Source organism: Cervus elaphus, chromosome 13 (assembly GCF_910594005.1).
Source record: "Cervus elaphus chromosome 13, mCerEla1.1, whole genome shotgun sequence".
Classification (NCBI taxonomy): domain Eukaryota; kingdom Metazoa; phylum Chordata; class Mammalia; order Artiodactyla; family Cervidae; genus Cervus; species Cervus elaphus.
This window is the reverse complement of record NC_057827.1, coordinates 34,237,130-34,253,566: the sequence shown is the minus strand read 5'-3', so window position 1 is coordinate 34,253,566 and position 16,437 is coordinate 34,237,130. Positions and strand designations below refer to the sequence as shown.

The window sequence follows — 16,437 nt, the reverse complement described above, 5'->3', positions numbered from 1 at the left end:
GGTATTAATTCCCAAACCTAGAAATGGATTTTCTCCTCATTGGTGCAAAGAACCAAAGGCTGGCACCTGTAGAATTGCGTTCATTGTAACAGTTTATCAGACAGACCTTTATTAAGGATGTGCTAGGGGCTGGGCAGGGAACTTGGTTCTGAAGATAATGAAATAAATATTATTCAGTTTCTGCCCACCAAAGAGTTTATAAGCCACATTGAACTGATTGACTGGAGATAAGCTGCAGCAAACACCAAATAGTAAAATAGCAATGCAAGGCAGCAAGTATTTAATTGAAAGGGTGGTCAGCAATATTTGTATTTATAATTCAGGGAAAGAGAACCCATGTTAGCAGGAGGACCAAACAAGCAGGAAATCTTGAACTCTCATAAATCTAGAGTTTCATGGTGTAAGAAAATGAATAGTGGTCTGGGAGTGAAATACAAGCTTTAGTTCATTTTTCTAGTCCCCAGTTTCCTGAATGGTCAAAGCAGATAAAAATCACAACCCCTTAAATTTGAGAAGCATAAGTGTTTTTCTGTGAATGATCTCATTTGACTGTCCTAACACAGGGTGTATGTGTGTGTGTGAGCCCAGAGGGAGGAGAGGAAGGGAGAGGAAGTGGTATGGGTACCTGGTTCTCTTGGAGCAAAACTCCTTCAACTTTTTAAGCATCTATTTCCTCATCTGAAAATGGGAATTAATCATAAGAGTACTTCTCTCATGGGTCTATAGTGGAGATTAAATAAGATAATGCATGTAAAGTACTGTGATATAACATGAAATATATGTTTGGTCTTTGTCCCCGTTTTAAAGCCTTTAAAACTCTTCTAATTTTCTGAGTGGTAGGGGACAGAGGAGTGTCTTCTTTATTCATAATAACCCGCTTTCGGCTACATCTGAATTTATGCTAGCGAGGTGAGTCATGAAGGGTGCGGGCTGGTTATGAGCGGAACCAACCCAGTGACTAGAGGACTGGGACTTCCAGCCTCACTCCTGCCTTCTGGGGAGGGAAAGGGAGGGAGATTGATTTAACCACCAGTGGTCAATGACTTGATCAACCATACCTACATAATGAAGCCTCCATAAAAGCCCTAACCAAAGAGGTTCAGGAGCTTCTGGGTTGGTGAGCAGACCCACATGCCAGGAATATGGTGCTCTGCAACTCGAGACAGACAGAGCTTCAGTGCTCAGGACCCTTATGGACCTCACCTTATATACTTCTTCCTCTGTCTGTTCATCTTTTATTATCATACCCTTTATAATCAACTAATAAACATAAGTAAGCATTTCCCTCAGTTCTGTGAGCTGTCCTAGCAAATTATAGAACCTGAGGAGGGGGTCATGAGAACCCCCAACTTGTGGGCAGTTGGTCAGAAGCACAACCTGGGACTTGGGGCTAGCATCTGAAGTGGAGGCAGTTTTGAGGGACTGTGCCCTTAACCTGGGGGGTCTGCTTTAGCTCTAAATAGTTAGTGTCAAATGGTTTAATGTGGGGGGAAAACCCCACACATTTAGTGTCAGAATTGTTGTGAGAGCAGAGTTTTCTTTTAAATACTTAATACTCAATAATTGTTTTATTATACATTGCTAAACAGTACAGCAGGAAGAAGAGGGATTTGATCGTCATTTACTGATCTAAAATTCTGATTCCTAAGAATCAGATCACTGACTGAATATGAGGCAAAAAGAAAAGTACTCCAATATTCTGAGTTTGGGTAACCTGGTTCATTCACTTAGTAAATATTTATTAAGTCTTTTATATGTGCCAAGCTTTGTGCTAAGAACTTTGCATTAATCTCTAAGAAATCCTCACAACTAACTCCTTGAGGTAAGTGTTATAGGAACTTTAAGATAGGTGCTACTTTACCTTCACAGACAAGGAGACTGAGGCACAGAGAAGTTAAAGGTGAACATAAGAATGATACAAATGAGTGATACAGGAAAATTCAGAGACCTAGTTTGGAGAGAATAGATAGCTCTGTAGGTAGGTCATTAGATGGTTTTATATGAATATATATATATATATATCAAAAGAGATAACTACTAAAAAGGTGTTTGAATGGCCTGGGTTCTAGACTTGAGTCATCTACAGAGAATGGAGAGCTACATTGACAAGACTAAGTAAATGACTACTTACTGTTTATCATACTAAGGGAGACATGACCAGAAATCAGTGAAGGAAATACAGTGGTATGAATAAAGTCAAGTATACATAAGCTATGTTCTCCAATATTATATATTCATATGAAAAGAAACAAATGGTAGAGGATTTAAAAATATCTGCTTAGGGTCTTTCTTGGTATCAGTGTGAAAACTGTTTAGATACCTCACGAGTTAGTGGCTTTGTCTGGGTGTCTTATTTGCTTACTTGCAGTTCCAGTGAGTTCTGGCATCTGCCTCTGGAGTTTCAGTTTCAACTGCCCTCTCAAACAAGTTAAAGCTTTCTCTTATGAAAACCATCTCTGTTTTCTCCTGAGGCATTTTAGTGTGTGCCTTATTTTCTCCAGCCTTTCTTCTAGGATACATTAATTTTGAAAATATTTTTAAAGACCATTAGAAAGGCACTATACCAGTGTAAGAATGGATGAAAGACAAAAAAACAATTTACATGGTTTCTGCCCTCAAATAGCTCTTAGACTAGATGACTACATGGCCATCACCCATGATACCAAGTGATGTGCCATAGAAAAAGGGTACAAAGAGATTATGAACAATGAAGAGATGGGATAAGGCTTCATAGAACTGGTGATACGTTAACTAGGTCTGTATGTTGCATTCACTTATCTAATATATGTGAATATGTCTATACATATATATTCCTTTCAAAGTTAAGAAAAATCATTGATCTTGAGAGATTATTTGATTCAAAATATCACTTTGCATGTTTGATACACAAGGCAAGTGAAACCCATAGAAAGACATGCTTGCTCATGCAGTACTTTCTTAGGTTAAAAAATGGTCATGAAATTACTAGAAGACCTTAGTGGTTACATGTGCATTGAAATGTTTCATCAATTCGTCTTTAACTGTGCAGGAAAACCCTTTATGGAATTAGATTAGGTCCTATTGGTTCTTCATTACTCAAGTTAATGTGAATCTTTAGTCACATGGAGATTCCAGCTTCGTAGGACTTGGCAGTTTCAAACCAGATTTCTTCTACAGCTTTCCGGCCCATGTCAAACATTTGCTGTAAGTGTTTCCACCCGGTTTTTGCAGTAATCATGAGATACTCTTCATTCTCTGGGTATAGCTGGCAAGAGTATGCAGCTAGGACAAGTGACTGACAAAAACGGCTGCACACAAGTAGAAACAAAGCACCCCTCTCCACAGGAGTCAGCGGGACCACACTTTCAAACCCGGCAAGGACATGACCTCCTACTTGTATAGGAGTCTTGCTTTCAATCATCATGTACATGATGGTGATCGCCACTTCAAACACATAGTAGCCATAGCTCATGTCATCAAAATCTAAAATCCCAGACACCTGATATACAGCATCTCCAAAGTCTGACTTGCTGGACTCTATTAAAATGTTGTGGTCGTTAAGATCTCCATGAATGATACCTGAAAGGAGAAAAATCAAGCCAAGTAAAAACAGTTGTTTAATACCCTAGTTCATTCTCTTTCCATTACTCTTTCTCAGATGGTGATGGTGGTTTAGTTGTTAAGTCATGTCCAACTCTGCAACTGCATGGACTGTAGCCTGCCAGGCTCCTCTGTCCATGGGATTTCCCTGGCAAGAATATTGGAGTGGTTTGCCATTTCCTTCTCCACTTTCTCAGGTATGGGCATTCAAATAATTTGATGAGCAATCAGAGATAAAGAGCTAAACCCTCTTTTTCTTGAGAAATAAAATAATTTCCTCTGAAAAGGATAAAAGCAGTTAATATGGTGGTTGCTTTTGCTTTTCATCAATACAAGGACAGAAGAGGGAGACTGTAGTCATTGCAAATACCTGATTTTGGCTCTGAGTCAATGAAAATTGAAATGTTTCATCAATTCATCTCTAAGTTCTTTACCCTTTACTTGTCTAATATATATAGATATATGCATACATACATTCATGTTATTATAAGAAGCAAAGAATCCTAGAGTGGACCAGATGTGCCTTTATTTTAACCTAGAAAAGAAATTTCTGATGACAAAGTAATTCTGAATTTCTCTAGTCTTCTGATTACTGGAATAGATGATGTTATTTTAAGTCAGTACCACTCAAAGTGGGGGGCCTGTGGCTAGTTCTGGCCCACAAACTGTTATTAGTCTGCATGAGAATAACAACAGACATCTAGACTGTTTGATTTTTCATCAAGAGTATGACAGGGGCCTTATCTCATTAACAGTATAGCCCAGTTTTGATGTTGTCAAACTCACATGGTAAATCATGTGTGGTGTGAGCCATGAATTAATCTTGAACAGTAGGGCCAAATGTATCAGGCTTCAGGGAGTTGGAAGAAAAACCCAAACTTGTCTTTTACCATGGAGAGTTTGAGAAGCACTGATTTAAACCACTGAGTGAGGGTTAGGAGGAGATGGGGATGTCTGTGCATACTGAAGCAGTGAGTCACCTACTTTATAATAAGTGCATGATATAAAGTCCATAATATTAGCTTTTAAATTTAATGCTGATTTCTTCTATATGACTTAGGGTTGTGTAAATCATGCTTAAGTGATGTAGCACAGTGGGTGGCCTGTAGAAGCAATGAATATTACTGTAAACCACATGTTTCTGATATGGGGATTTATCATATGATTGATACCATGTCATAGTTTCACTGACAATATTTTTTCTTCTTTAGAGATTCATAAAACAATTTGATATCTTACACAGTGGATTGGTATTTTAGAATAAATGAAATATATTACTTCATGAATGCAATCTGTATATGTGGAAACCTCTCTCATTTCGTTGCTTCTTTTCACGTGTCCAGTGGCCTATTAAGAAATGATCTAGCTACTTAGTGCTTGGAATAAAATAACAGAAGTAGTTGAATTTGAGAATTAACAAAAGAAAAGAAAGAATTCTGACCAAGATAGCAGAGTGAATTCACACTTTGATAATCCCAATATACATAGCAATGATAAAAATAAAATGAGAAAACAACAGATACACAGCCAGACTCAAAACCAAGATAGATTTATACAAACAGAATAGAAATGCCAAGCACAAGTGAGCAGTGAGAAGGAATAAAGCCACAGGCTTGCCTATTGTGTTCCAGATCAGCAATATGCTTTCCCCCTTTGAGAGAAGGAACTTAAAATACTACCTGTTTGTTGGGGAACACGCTCACCACATGAAGCTGGAGGCAGTGAAGAGGGCCTCCTAACTCATAAAAGCAGGACCAAATCTGCTACCAACCCACTGCTTAGACACTGCAGTTCCAAGGAGGGAGGAGGACAGAAATATAGCCTTGAAACCAAATGCTAAACCTGGATGCTGTGTGAATATATCCTGTGCCCAGTTACTGAAGTTACTGAAGTCTTTGGTTCAATGTCTATGGTCAGTTTCTTGTTCTTGCTCATGGTAACTTATTTCCCTGTGTGCTGATATAGAGTATGGCCCAAGGTAGTTACCATAGAAAAGTAATCAAGAAGAACTTCTAAAACTGAAAAATACAATGAATAAATTAAGAACACAATGGTTGGGTTTAAGAGATTAGACATAGTTAAAAAGATTCAATAAACTACAGAATAGGATAGAAAATTTTCCAAAATGCAGCATGGGCAGAGAAAAAGAGAAGGTAATATACACAGAGGATTCAATGAGAAGGCATAATATGAGCTTAATTGGAGTCTCAAAAGGAGAAGAAGGGGATTAGGTGCAGAGGCAAGAATTTTCTATAAATGATGAAAGACAATGTTCATACACAGGTTTGGAAAACCCAAGTAAAGTGAAAAAAAAAATCTGAAAAGAAACTCAAAGGAGGAAAAGACAAATTACCTTCAGAGAAACAACAGACTGACAGCTGGCCTCTCAGCAGCAATGGAAGCTAAAAGACAGTAGAATTCTAAAATTCTAAACCCATGAGATCTAAGATTCTATAGGCTGTGAAAATATCCTTCAGGAATGAAGACAAAATAAAAATATTTTCAGACAAAATCAGAGGAAGTTCACCATTAGAGAACTGCATTAAAGGAAATTTACAAAGATGTATTTTGGGCAGGAAAAAAATGACTCCAGATAGAAGGTTTGGGGTGCTGGAAGATAAAAAGTGAATATATAAGTAAATCTAAATAAACTTGACTCTATAACAAAAATATTAGTGTTTTTGGTGGTGAAAAATATAGAATTAAAGTTTACTAAAACAGCAGCATATGAGTCAGGAAGGAGATAAATGGACTGAAATTATTTTAAGGTCCCTGTATCAGACTTTGATAAGTTGAAGTATTATAAGATAATCATTCAAAGTATATAGTTTTCTGGAGACAGAAAAGAAGACAAAATAATTAGCACAAAAACAATTTACTCAAAAGAAGGGAGAAAGAAAAGTAAAAATGGAAAAGACAGAAAAAAATCTAGAGAACAAAAAATAAGATGGGATAGCTATATAATGTCAGATGGAGTAGATATTAAGGCAAAAAAACAAGATAAATAAAGAAGGATACTTTATATTGATAAAAGATTCAGTTTTCTAGTAAGACAACAATTCTAATTTTATGTGCACACTGCCTTGAAATATATAAAGCAAAATTTGACAGAAATACAAATAAAAATAGGCAATTCACAGTTAGAGTGGGAGTTTTTTGTTTTTTTTTTTTAGAGTGGGAGATTTTAAACACACTTTTCTTGATCATTGTTAGAGCAAGTGGACAAAAAGGCAAGCCAACAGTGGTGGTTTGGTTTCGTCACTACGTTGTATCCGACTCTTGTGACCCCCATGTAGCATGCCAGGCTCCTCTGTCCATGGAATTTTCCAGGCAAGAATACTGGAGTGGGTTGCCATTTCCTTCTCCAATAGTACAGAAAATTTAAACAACAAGATTAATAGATTTGATCTACTGGACATATTTGTACCCAACACCTACTGAATACTTTGTACCCAACACCTACTGAATAAATTCTGTTTAGCATACGGGGAACATTTTAAAAAAATTACCACATGCTTCACTATGAAGTAAATGTTAAGAAATTTCAAAGTACTGAAATCATATAGAGCTGTTCTGTCCCATGATAGCCACTGGTCATAAGTTGCCATTTAAATTCATTAAGATTAAATAAAATGGAAAGTTCAGTTCCTTAGTTGCACTAGCCACATTTCAAGTGCGCAATAGCTACACAGGAACTATTATATTAGATAACACAGATACAAAACATGTCTATCATTGAAGAAAACTCTACTGGACAGCACTGATACAAACTATATTCTCTGACCATAATGCAACAGTAGAAATCAACAGTAAAAGGATAACTAAACATATCATCGTATATATGTTTTATTGGTCTATATAAATGGAGAGATAGACCAGTGTTCATGGATTAGATTACTCAATCTTATAAACATACACATTTTCTCCAAATATATATATATATATATATGTATATATTCAGTCCACATCTAGCCAAAATCTCAACAAAATTTTTCTTTAAACATGACAAGCTGATTCCAAAATTGATATGGAAATGTAGAAAGAACAAAAAAGAAGTCAAGACCCTCTTAAAGAGGAACAAGAAAATGAGAGGACATTTTCTATCAGATATGAAGATTTTAAAAGTTAAAGAAATTAAGATAGTGTAGTAACCTTTAGGGATGCTCAAATATTCCAGTTACTTTCCTTCCAGGAACACGCTGGGTTGCCAATTCCCTGCTTTTCCAAAAGTTGTTGGCAGCAGTGTTGTTTTTTTGGCCACTACATATAACACGTGACATCACTTCAGGGCAGATGCTTTAAGATTCAGCATACAATTTACTACATCTCTTTCTCCATACCAATATCCCAGTTTGGTGAAAGTTTTATCAGTCTAAATCCCAAAATAAGAATACACATAGTCCCAGTCAATCCATGACAGATCTGAGCTTGTGTGGGAACTAAACCTTTGTTATTTAAGTCCACAAGAATTTGGGGGTTATTTGTCACTGCAGCATGACCTAGTCTAGCTGATACATACTGTGCTATGGGTACAGAGATAGACAAATAGACCAATAGAGCAAAATACAGTCCAAAATCATATTTGATTTACAATTGAGGTGGTACTGGAAAATAAAGTGGAAAACATGGCTTTTTAATGAATGTTGGTGAGAAAATTTATCAACCATAAGAAAAATCACAGTGTATATAAAAATAAATTCCAGATGCATTATAGTCATATTATGAAGGAAAATTTTTTTTTTTTATTTTTTTGGCTCCAAAATCACTGCAGATGGTGACTGCAGCCATGAAATTAAAAGACGCTTGCTCCTTGGAAGAAAAGCTATGACAAACCTAGACAGCATATTAAAAAGCAGAGATACTACTTTGCCAGCAAAAGATCTGAATAGGCAGTTCACAAAAGAATCTATCCAAATGGCTAGTAAATTGGGAAATACACATTAAAACCACAATAAGAAAACATTACACATACATCAGATTGGCAAAAATTGAAGTCTGATGGTACCAAGATTGTAGAGGAATAAAAATTGTATACTCTGCTAGTAGTAGTACAAAGTCATAAAACTGTTCGGCATATCTCTGAAGTTGAATATGGACATGAACTATGGACCTAGCAATTCTACCCCTGAGCTCATGAAGTCATATACCCAAAGAACTCTTGAACACATATACCAAGAGACACAAGAAGATTCATAGAGCACCGTTCTTAACAGGCTAGAACTGGAAACAACTCAAATATCTTCTTTTTTCCATTTATTTTTATTAGTTGGAGGCTAATTACTTTACAATATTGTAGTGGTTTTTGTCATACATTGACATGAATCAGCCATGGCAACTCAAATATCTTTGAAGACAGGAATAGCCAATGTGTGGTATGTTTATGAATCACATACTCTACAGTAATAAAAATTAAAGTAAACGGCCACATGCAACAACATGGATAATCTTAGAGAAGTAATTTTAAGCAAAAAAAAAAAAACACAAAACAAACGGGAAGACACAAGTGACTATATACTGTAGGGAGACAGACAGGAGCAGGGAGACCAGTTAGGAGGCTACAGCAATAATCCTTAGTCTTTGGTGTTTTTTAATGGCAGCCTGAGCCAACTAATACAGAAAGCAGAGGACGAAAAGGATGTGGACTGCCTATCCTTGACTTTGCAAGAAATGCCCCCTCAGTTCCTTCCCTTTTGACCAGTGCTTCATGTTGGGTCAGAAGGCTCATTACACCCTAAAGAAATTGTTGCACATGTACGAAAGGAAATATGCTTGGCATGCTCATTGTAGCATCATTTATATATATATATATATATAAATTTATATATATATATATGTTCACTATTGTATCTCTACATTAAGAATAGTGCCTGGCATATAGAATGCACTGCTCAAGCAATATCTGCTGAGTAGATGAATGCTCTTAACATAGAAAATTCTAGAATTGGAAAGGCCTTTAGGCATTGACCACTCTATCTAAAGTTCTAAATGACTTTGACGATCAATGAACAAATGGGGAGGAGTTCAGAGAAAGATGACAAGTTTCCACTATGGAGCTGAGAGAGAACCCAGGTCTTCTGACTCCAGTCAAGACTTGTTTCACACAGTAAGTGTCTGGAAGTGGCCTGAAGGCCACCCAGAGGAGTAGCTCTCAATTTTTTTTCCTTTTTATATATATATATATATAAACTTAAAATCTATTAACAAGAGAATAGACTCAAAAATTACATTGAAATAAACTATAGTATACACACACACACACAATATATACTACTCAGCAGTTAAAGCTAATCAACTAAATGAACTAGAACTACATCTATTAAATGGATCAATCTGAAAAACATAGTGTTGAATAAAAAATCAGTTTGCAGGATGGTAATATAGTGTGATGCCATTTATCTAAAGTCTGAAAGTATGCAAAATACTATATAGATAATTTATAAATACATATGTAGTAATATTAAAGGGCTTCCCTTGTGGCTCAGCTGGTAAAGAATCCACCTGTAATGTGGGAGACCTGATCTCTGGTTGGGAAGATCTCCTGGAGAAGGGAAAGGCTACCCACTCCAGTATTCTGACCTGGAGAGTTCCATGGACTGTATAGTCCATGGGGTCACAAAGAGTTGGACACAACTGAGTAATATTAAAAGATGTATGCAAATTTAGTAGGGAGGGGAGAGGCAGAATCATGTAAATTTAGAGGTGCTTCAAATTCAATTTTAAGGGAGATAAAAGTATTATTCTTTAAAAGCAACAGGACCAAATATGACAAAGTATTAAGATTGTTAAAGCTAAGTTGTACCTCCATACTTTTCTGCTGGTTTGAAATTTGACAATTGAAAAATTAAGAAATACATTTACTTGATTGGGGGGGGGGTACTCACATTCTCTAAAATGACTTAGACTGGTCATCACTTCGTCCTTGAACAGCTGAATGACCTGTTCAACAATCTCTCGATTCCGATTCTGGCCCAAGGCATAGAGGTATTTCTCCAGAAGAGGAACACTTTTGAGATTCCAGATGAAGTTCTCCCGATGAAGACTACTTAGCTTTGGGTGATGAAATTTCTAAATCAAAAGCAAAGACACTCTTAGACTCGTGATAGCACAAGCACTGCTGAGAGGTCTGCTGTGGGCTAGAAGACCGCATCCTCTGAAGGGTGGGCCAGGGGGGCCTTCGGGAGAGGGCTGCAGTTCTCCCATGGTCATTGACTTGCTTCATTTACGTGGTTATAATGTCATATTTGCCCAGGACCTCAGAGTTTTGAGGGCACATTCCCCTCTCCTCATGCCCATCCTTGTAAGTGGGGAAGGTAGGATTACCATCTGCAGACTACCAAAGGAATGGAAGCAGCTCTAAAGAGCTCTGCCCCAGGCCCCCAGTTCCCTGTCTGACTGCATCTTTGACAATGTTTTTCCACTCTCCGCCAACCACACTGACACTTGCCTCCCTGCTTTTCAAGGAGCATTCCAGGCACTTTCCCACCCCTTTTGTATTTGCTGTTCCCTCCACCTGGGGATCCCAGGAATCCATATGGCTAGTGCTGTCATCACCACCAAGTCACCTTCTAGGGGAGGACTCCCTGATCACTCCATCTATCCTCTCCAATATTTCATATCCCTCTTCTCTGCTTATTTTTTCTTCCTTAAGCACCTAGCATGAACTGCTAACATTCACCATGATTCACTAATTTACCTTACTGTCTGTTCTTGCTAGAATGTAAGCTCCAAAAGGAGCAGGAGCTTATTTTTGGTCTGTTTTGTTCACTACTGTACCCCCACACTTAGAAAGTGCCTGGCATATAGAATGTACTGTTCAAGCAATATCTGCTGAATTAACATAGAAAATTCTAGAACTGGAAAGGACTTTAGGCATTCTATCTAAAGTTCTAAATGACTTTGACCATCAGTGAACAAATGGGGAAGAGTTCAGAGAAAAATGACTAGTTGCCACTGTGGGGCTGAGAGAGGTCCTAGGTCTTCTGACTCTAGTCAAGACCTCTTTCACACAGTAAGTGTCTGAAAGTACCTTGATGGCCACCCAGAGGAGTATCTCTCAATTTTTTTTGACCATGGCCTGCAGTATGAAATATGTTTTACGTTACAACTTTACATACAGGCAACATATACCTAAGGAAAAAAGTTTCTGTAACAATACTTACAACCTTTAATGTGATGTATTCTGAGAGTTTTTTCACTTTATTCTATTTATTTTAAAATGTTTCTCTAAACTGACTTTAACACCCATTCTCATGACCTGGGGTCTGACAACCTCCCCCTTATGCTCCTGTTACCTTTAAGATGTCTTTGCTCAGTGGTCATGTAGCCTTTGTTTGAATTCTTCCTGTAGGAGGTACATTTTTACCCTTATTGAAATAGCTCTGTGTTCTTCCTTTTGCTGAGCTAAAACCTTCCTCTCCCTTAGTATCCATACCACAGGTTCCAACTGTGACCTCTCGGGCTATGGGGAACAGGACTCTCCCACATGACTGTCCTCCAGACATTTGAAGACAGCACTTTTGCGTCTCAGGCTCTTCTGTGGAGTAAACTTTCTAGTTCCTTCAATTCTTTCTCACATGACATGGTTTTGAATCTCCTGACCATCTGATGCATTACATCTCACTGTGGACCACAAAAATATTCTGCAGAGTAAGCATTGAAAACACCGTTGGGAGTGGTGACTTCTGGGAAGTAGGTTTGAAAAGGAAATAATAACGATGATAGTAGAGAGAAAAGAGTTTTGTCTCACACCTTTCATCACTGCTTGATATTTTTACCATATGCATAAATTACTTTTATTTTTATGTTCTGTGTTGTTTTCTATTAAAATTTTTTTTAAACTTATTTATTTGGCTGCACTGGGTCTCTGTTTCTGCATGTGGGCTTTCTCAAGTTGCAGTCAGCAGGGGCTACTTTCCACTTGGGATGCTCGGGCTTCTCACTGCACTGGCTTCTCTTGTGGAGCACCGGCTCTAGGGACTCAGGCTCAGTAGCTGCAGCTCACAGGCTCTAGAGGGCAGGCTCTGTAGTTGTGGCGCACGAGCTTAGTTGCCCCACAGCATGTGGAATCTTCCTGGAACAGGAATCAAACCCACATCCCCTGCATTGGCAGGCAGATTCTTAACCACTGGACCACCAGAGAAGTACCACTTTCATTTTTAAAGAAACCAAATTTAAACACTCTTGGGTTTCCAATGGAGCAACAGTCCACTCAGGGAAGACTGGGTCAGTTTCTAAAATGATAGCAGTTACCTTGTGCATCCTGCTTTGGTATGGAGTAGTAGGAAGAATACTTGGGGTCTATACTTGGAATCAGACAGATCTGGGTTTCAACTGGCTTTATCACTTAATATCTCAGATCTTAGTTTCCTTAACAGTAAGATCAGAGTATCAATACCAACCTCACAGGGAATGTAAATTGGTACAGCCATTATGGAAAACAGTATGGAGGTTCCCCCCAAAACTAAAGAGTTGGCATATTATCCAGCAATCCCACTCCTGGACATATACCCAGACAAAACTATAATTAGAAAAGATACACACACCCCTACGTTCATAGTGGCACTATTTACAATAGCCAAGATGTAGAAGCAGCCTAAACGTCCATCAACAGAGGGATGGATAAAGATGTGGTATATATATACAATGCAATACCACTCAGCCATAGAAAGAATGAAATAATGCCATTTGCCCCAACATAAATGGACCTAGATATTATCTTATTAAATGAAGTAAGTCAGAAAGAGAAAGACAAATAGCATATGTATCACTTATATGTGGAATCTAAAATATGACACAAGTGAACTTCTCTGTGAAACAGAAACAGACTCACAGACATAGATAACAGACTTGTGGTTGCTAAGGGGAAGGGGAGATGCGAGAGGGATGGACTGGGAATCTCGGGTTAGCAGATGCAAACTATTACATAGGATGGATAAACAATAAAGTCCTACTATATAGTAGAGGGAACTATATTCAATATCCTGTTAAGAAACCATAGTGAAAAAGAATATGAAAAAGAACATGTGTGCATGTGTGTAAATGTATATATATCTGAATCACTTTGCTGCACAGCAGAAATTAACACATGATAAATCAACTATACTTCAGTAAAATTAAAAAATATCAGCCTCATACTTATCTGTTGATAAATTAAGACATGAGGGGCTTCTCTGATGGCTCAGTGGTCAAGAATCCCCTCACCAATGCGGGAGGCTCTAGTTGGATCCCTGATCTAGGAAGATCCTACATGCCATGCAGCAACTCAGCCCGTTGGCCATAACTATTGCGCCTGCGCTCCAGAGCCTGGGAACCCCGACTGCTGAGCCCACGTGCCGCAACTACTGAAGTCTGGGGCCCTCGAGCCTGTGCTCCGCAACAAGAGAAGCCACTGCAGGACGCCTGCACAGTGCAATGACGAGTAACTCCTGTTTGCTGAGAGAAAAGCCAGTGTAGCAACAAGGACCCAGCACAACCAAAAACAAATAAAGGGTGAAAATTATTAAAAGAAAAACTAAGACATGAAATAGTAAAGATTTCATACATAATGGGTTCTCAGTAAATGTCTGTTGAATGTGAACTTTGCAGCTGATGTGCTTGACTTCTCTGGCCTTCCCATGCTGTGGCTCCGTGACCCACCAACCTGAATTTCTGGTAGTTTAATCACTATCCTTTATTAGTCTGTCTATATCTACCTCTTGTCACCTTCCTCACTCTACCTCTCATTCCAATTCCTATTTCTCAAACACCTTGTTTCCTCTGTGGCTATACTTATAAGCCTGCCCAGTATTTTCTTCTTTCTTATATTTAAATGAATCTCCTGAGACTAACCACCAGCACATCTGTGAACAAAGCTGCAACCAAATTCCAGTACAGGTCAGTTGGTGCCTTCACTTGTGAATGCCCTGATTTGGGCAATGACCACCCACAGCGCTGCTTGTACTCTGGGCCCCCTAAGCCTGACCACCCGCTGGGAGCTTCAATGCCCCAGCCACCTCCCCAGCAGAACAGAACAGTCACAGGCTCTGCCACCCCTCTCGGATCAAAATTCTTCACCTAAGTGATATCTTGGGCAGACTCCATGGTTCCTAGTGTTTGTACAGAAAGTAAGAACTTACCACCTGCAAAGGCCTAGGGTGAGGTTAGGTGAGGGCATGAACAATGGGAATAAAGCATGATAAAATGTGTTATAATACCTAGTGAGGAAGGCTTCTCTTGGTTTCCTCTAGAACTCTCCTGTCCTCTGGGAGACAACTTAAGTTGCACCGCAGAACAGCAGGTGGTTAACTACACAGTAGAACTCACTGTCAGCAATGGTGTGGTGCGATCTCCCTCTGAGAACTGTAATTGTCATTTCAGAATTTAGAGGTAAAAGTTGAAACCTCAACAGCAACAGGCACTACAATGCAGGCCACAGGGAGTGTAGAAAGAGAGGTCAATGATAAAGAACTCTTACGGAACAGACGCTCATTTCAACAGTTCATTTTACAGATTTGATTATGGGGGTGGTTGAGAGATTTTCCTGAGCATTCCAATCAGTTCAAAGGTTTCTCTAAATAAAAGTAATATGTGAAAACAATTCCTAAATATACACTGAGTTGAGGAGGCAGAGCAAGTAGGAAGACCAAAGCTGCTAGTCTGCATGATAGATGACCAGAAAACAGGTTGCTACAGAGGCAGAGAGAACTCTAGAGATCTGTAGATGTCCCCCTTGAAACCTGGCAGACATGTATGATCAGTACAGAGGATGAGGAAAGCTACTCAAAGCTGGGCAAAGAACCACCTGAAAGATTAGAGGGAATAGTACTTGGACAACACAGGGTCAGGAATAGTGCCTGTTCCCACCAATCAGGCTCACAGTTCATGGGACATTAGGTAGAGACTCAGAAGGGTCCTACACTAAACCCACTCCTGGTCCCACCCATAAAGTATGAAGCTCAGTTCAGTTCAGTCGCTCAATCATGTCTGACTCCTTGCGACCCCATCGACTGCAGCATGCCAGGCTTCCCTGTCCATCACCAGCTCCTGGAGCTTACTCAAACTCATGTCCATAGAGTTGGTGATGCCATCCAACCATCTCATCTTCTGTCATCTCCTTCTCCCGCCTTCAATCTTTCCCAGCATTAGGGTCTTTTCCAATGAGTCAGTTCTTTGCATCAGGTGGTCAAAGTATTGGAGTTTCAGCTTCAGCATCAGTCCTTCCAATGAACACCCAGGACTGACCTCCCTTAGGATGGGCAAGTTGGATCTCCTTGCAGTCCAAGGGACTCTCAAGAGTCTTCTCCAGTACCACAGTACAAAAGCATCAATTCTTTGGCACTCAGCTTTCTTTATAGTCCAACTCACATCCATACAGGACTACTGGAAAAATTATAGCTTTGACTAGATGGATCTTTGTTGGCAAAGTAATATCTCTGCTTTTTAATATGCTGTCTAGGTTGGTCACAGCTTTCCTTCCAAGAAGTAAGTGTCTTTTAATTTCATGGCTGCAGTCACCATCTGCAGTGATTTTGGAGACCCCAGAAATAAATTATCTCACAATTTCCATTGTTTCCCCATGTATTTGCCATGAAGTGATAGGACTGGATGCCATGATCTTAGTTTTCTGAATGTTAAGCTTTAAGCCAACTTTTTCACTCTCCTCTTTCACTTTCATCAAGAGGCTCTTTTGTTCTTTGCTTTCTGCCTTAAAAGTAGTGTCATCTACATATCTGAGGTTATTGATATTTCTCCCGGCAAACTTGATTCCAGCTTGTGCTTCATCCAGCCCAGCATTTCTCATGATGTACTCTGCATATAAGTTAAATAAGCAGGGTGACAATATACAGCCTGAACATACTCCTTTCCTGATTTGGAACCAGT

The 16,437-nt window shown here is 38.9% G+C and overlaps 1 protein-coding gene across 6 annotated transcripts in view; it reads right to left on the bottom strand.

Annotated features, from left to right (window-relative positions):
• Window positions 1-263: 263 nt before the first annotated feature.
• Window positions 264-16,437, bottom strand: part of HYKK (hydroxylysine kinase) — a 28,487-nt gene continuing 12,313 nt past the window's right edge. For 5 of the 6 annotated variants that reach the window (XM_043922251.1, XM_043922252.1, XM_043922248.1 and 2 more), the window contains 2 exons: window positions 10,461-10,644; window positions 264-3,558 (listed from right to left, as the gene is read on the bottom strand). In XM_043922251.1, coding sequence (XP_043778186.1) covers window positions 3,098-3,558; window positions 10,461-10,644 — 645 coding nt within the window. In that variant the 3' untranslated portion in view covers window positions 264-3,097. Of the gene's footprint in view, window positions 3,559-7,731; window positions 7,952-10,460; window positions 10,645-16,437 lie in introns of all 6 variants that reach the window. The other variant, XR_006344460.1, reaches the window with a different exon arrangement.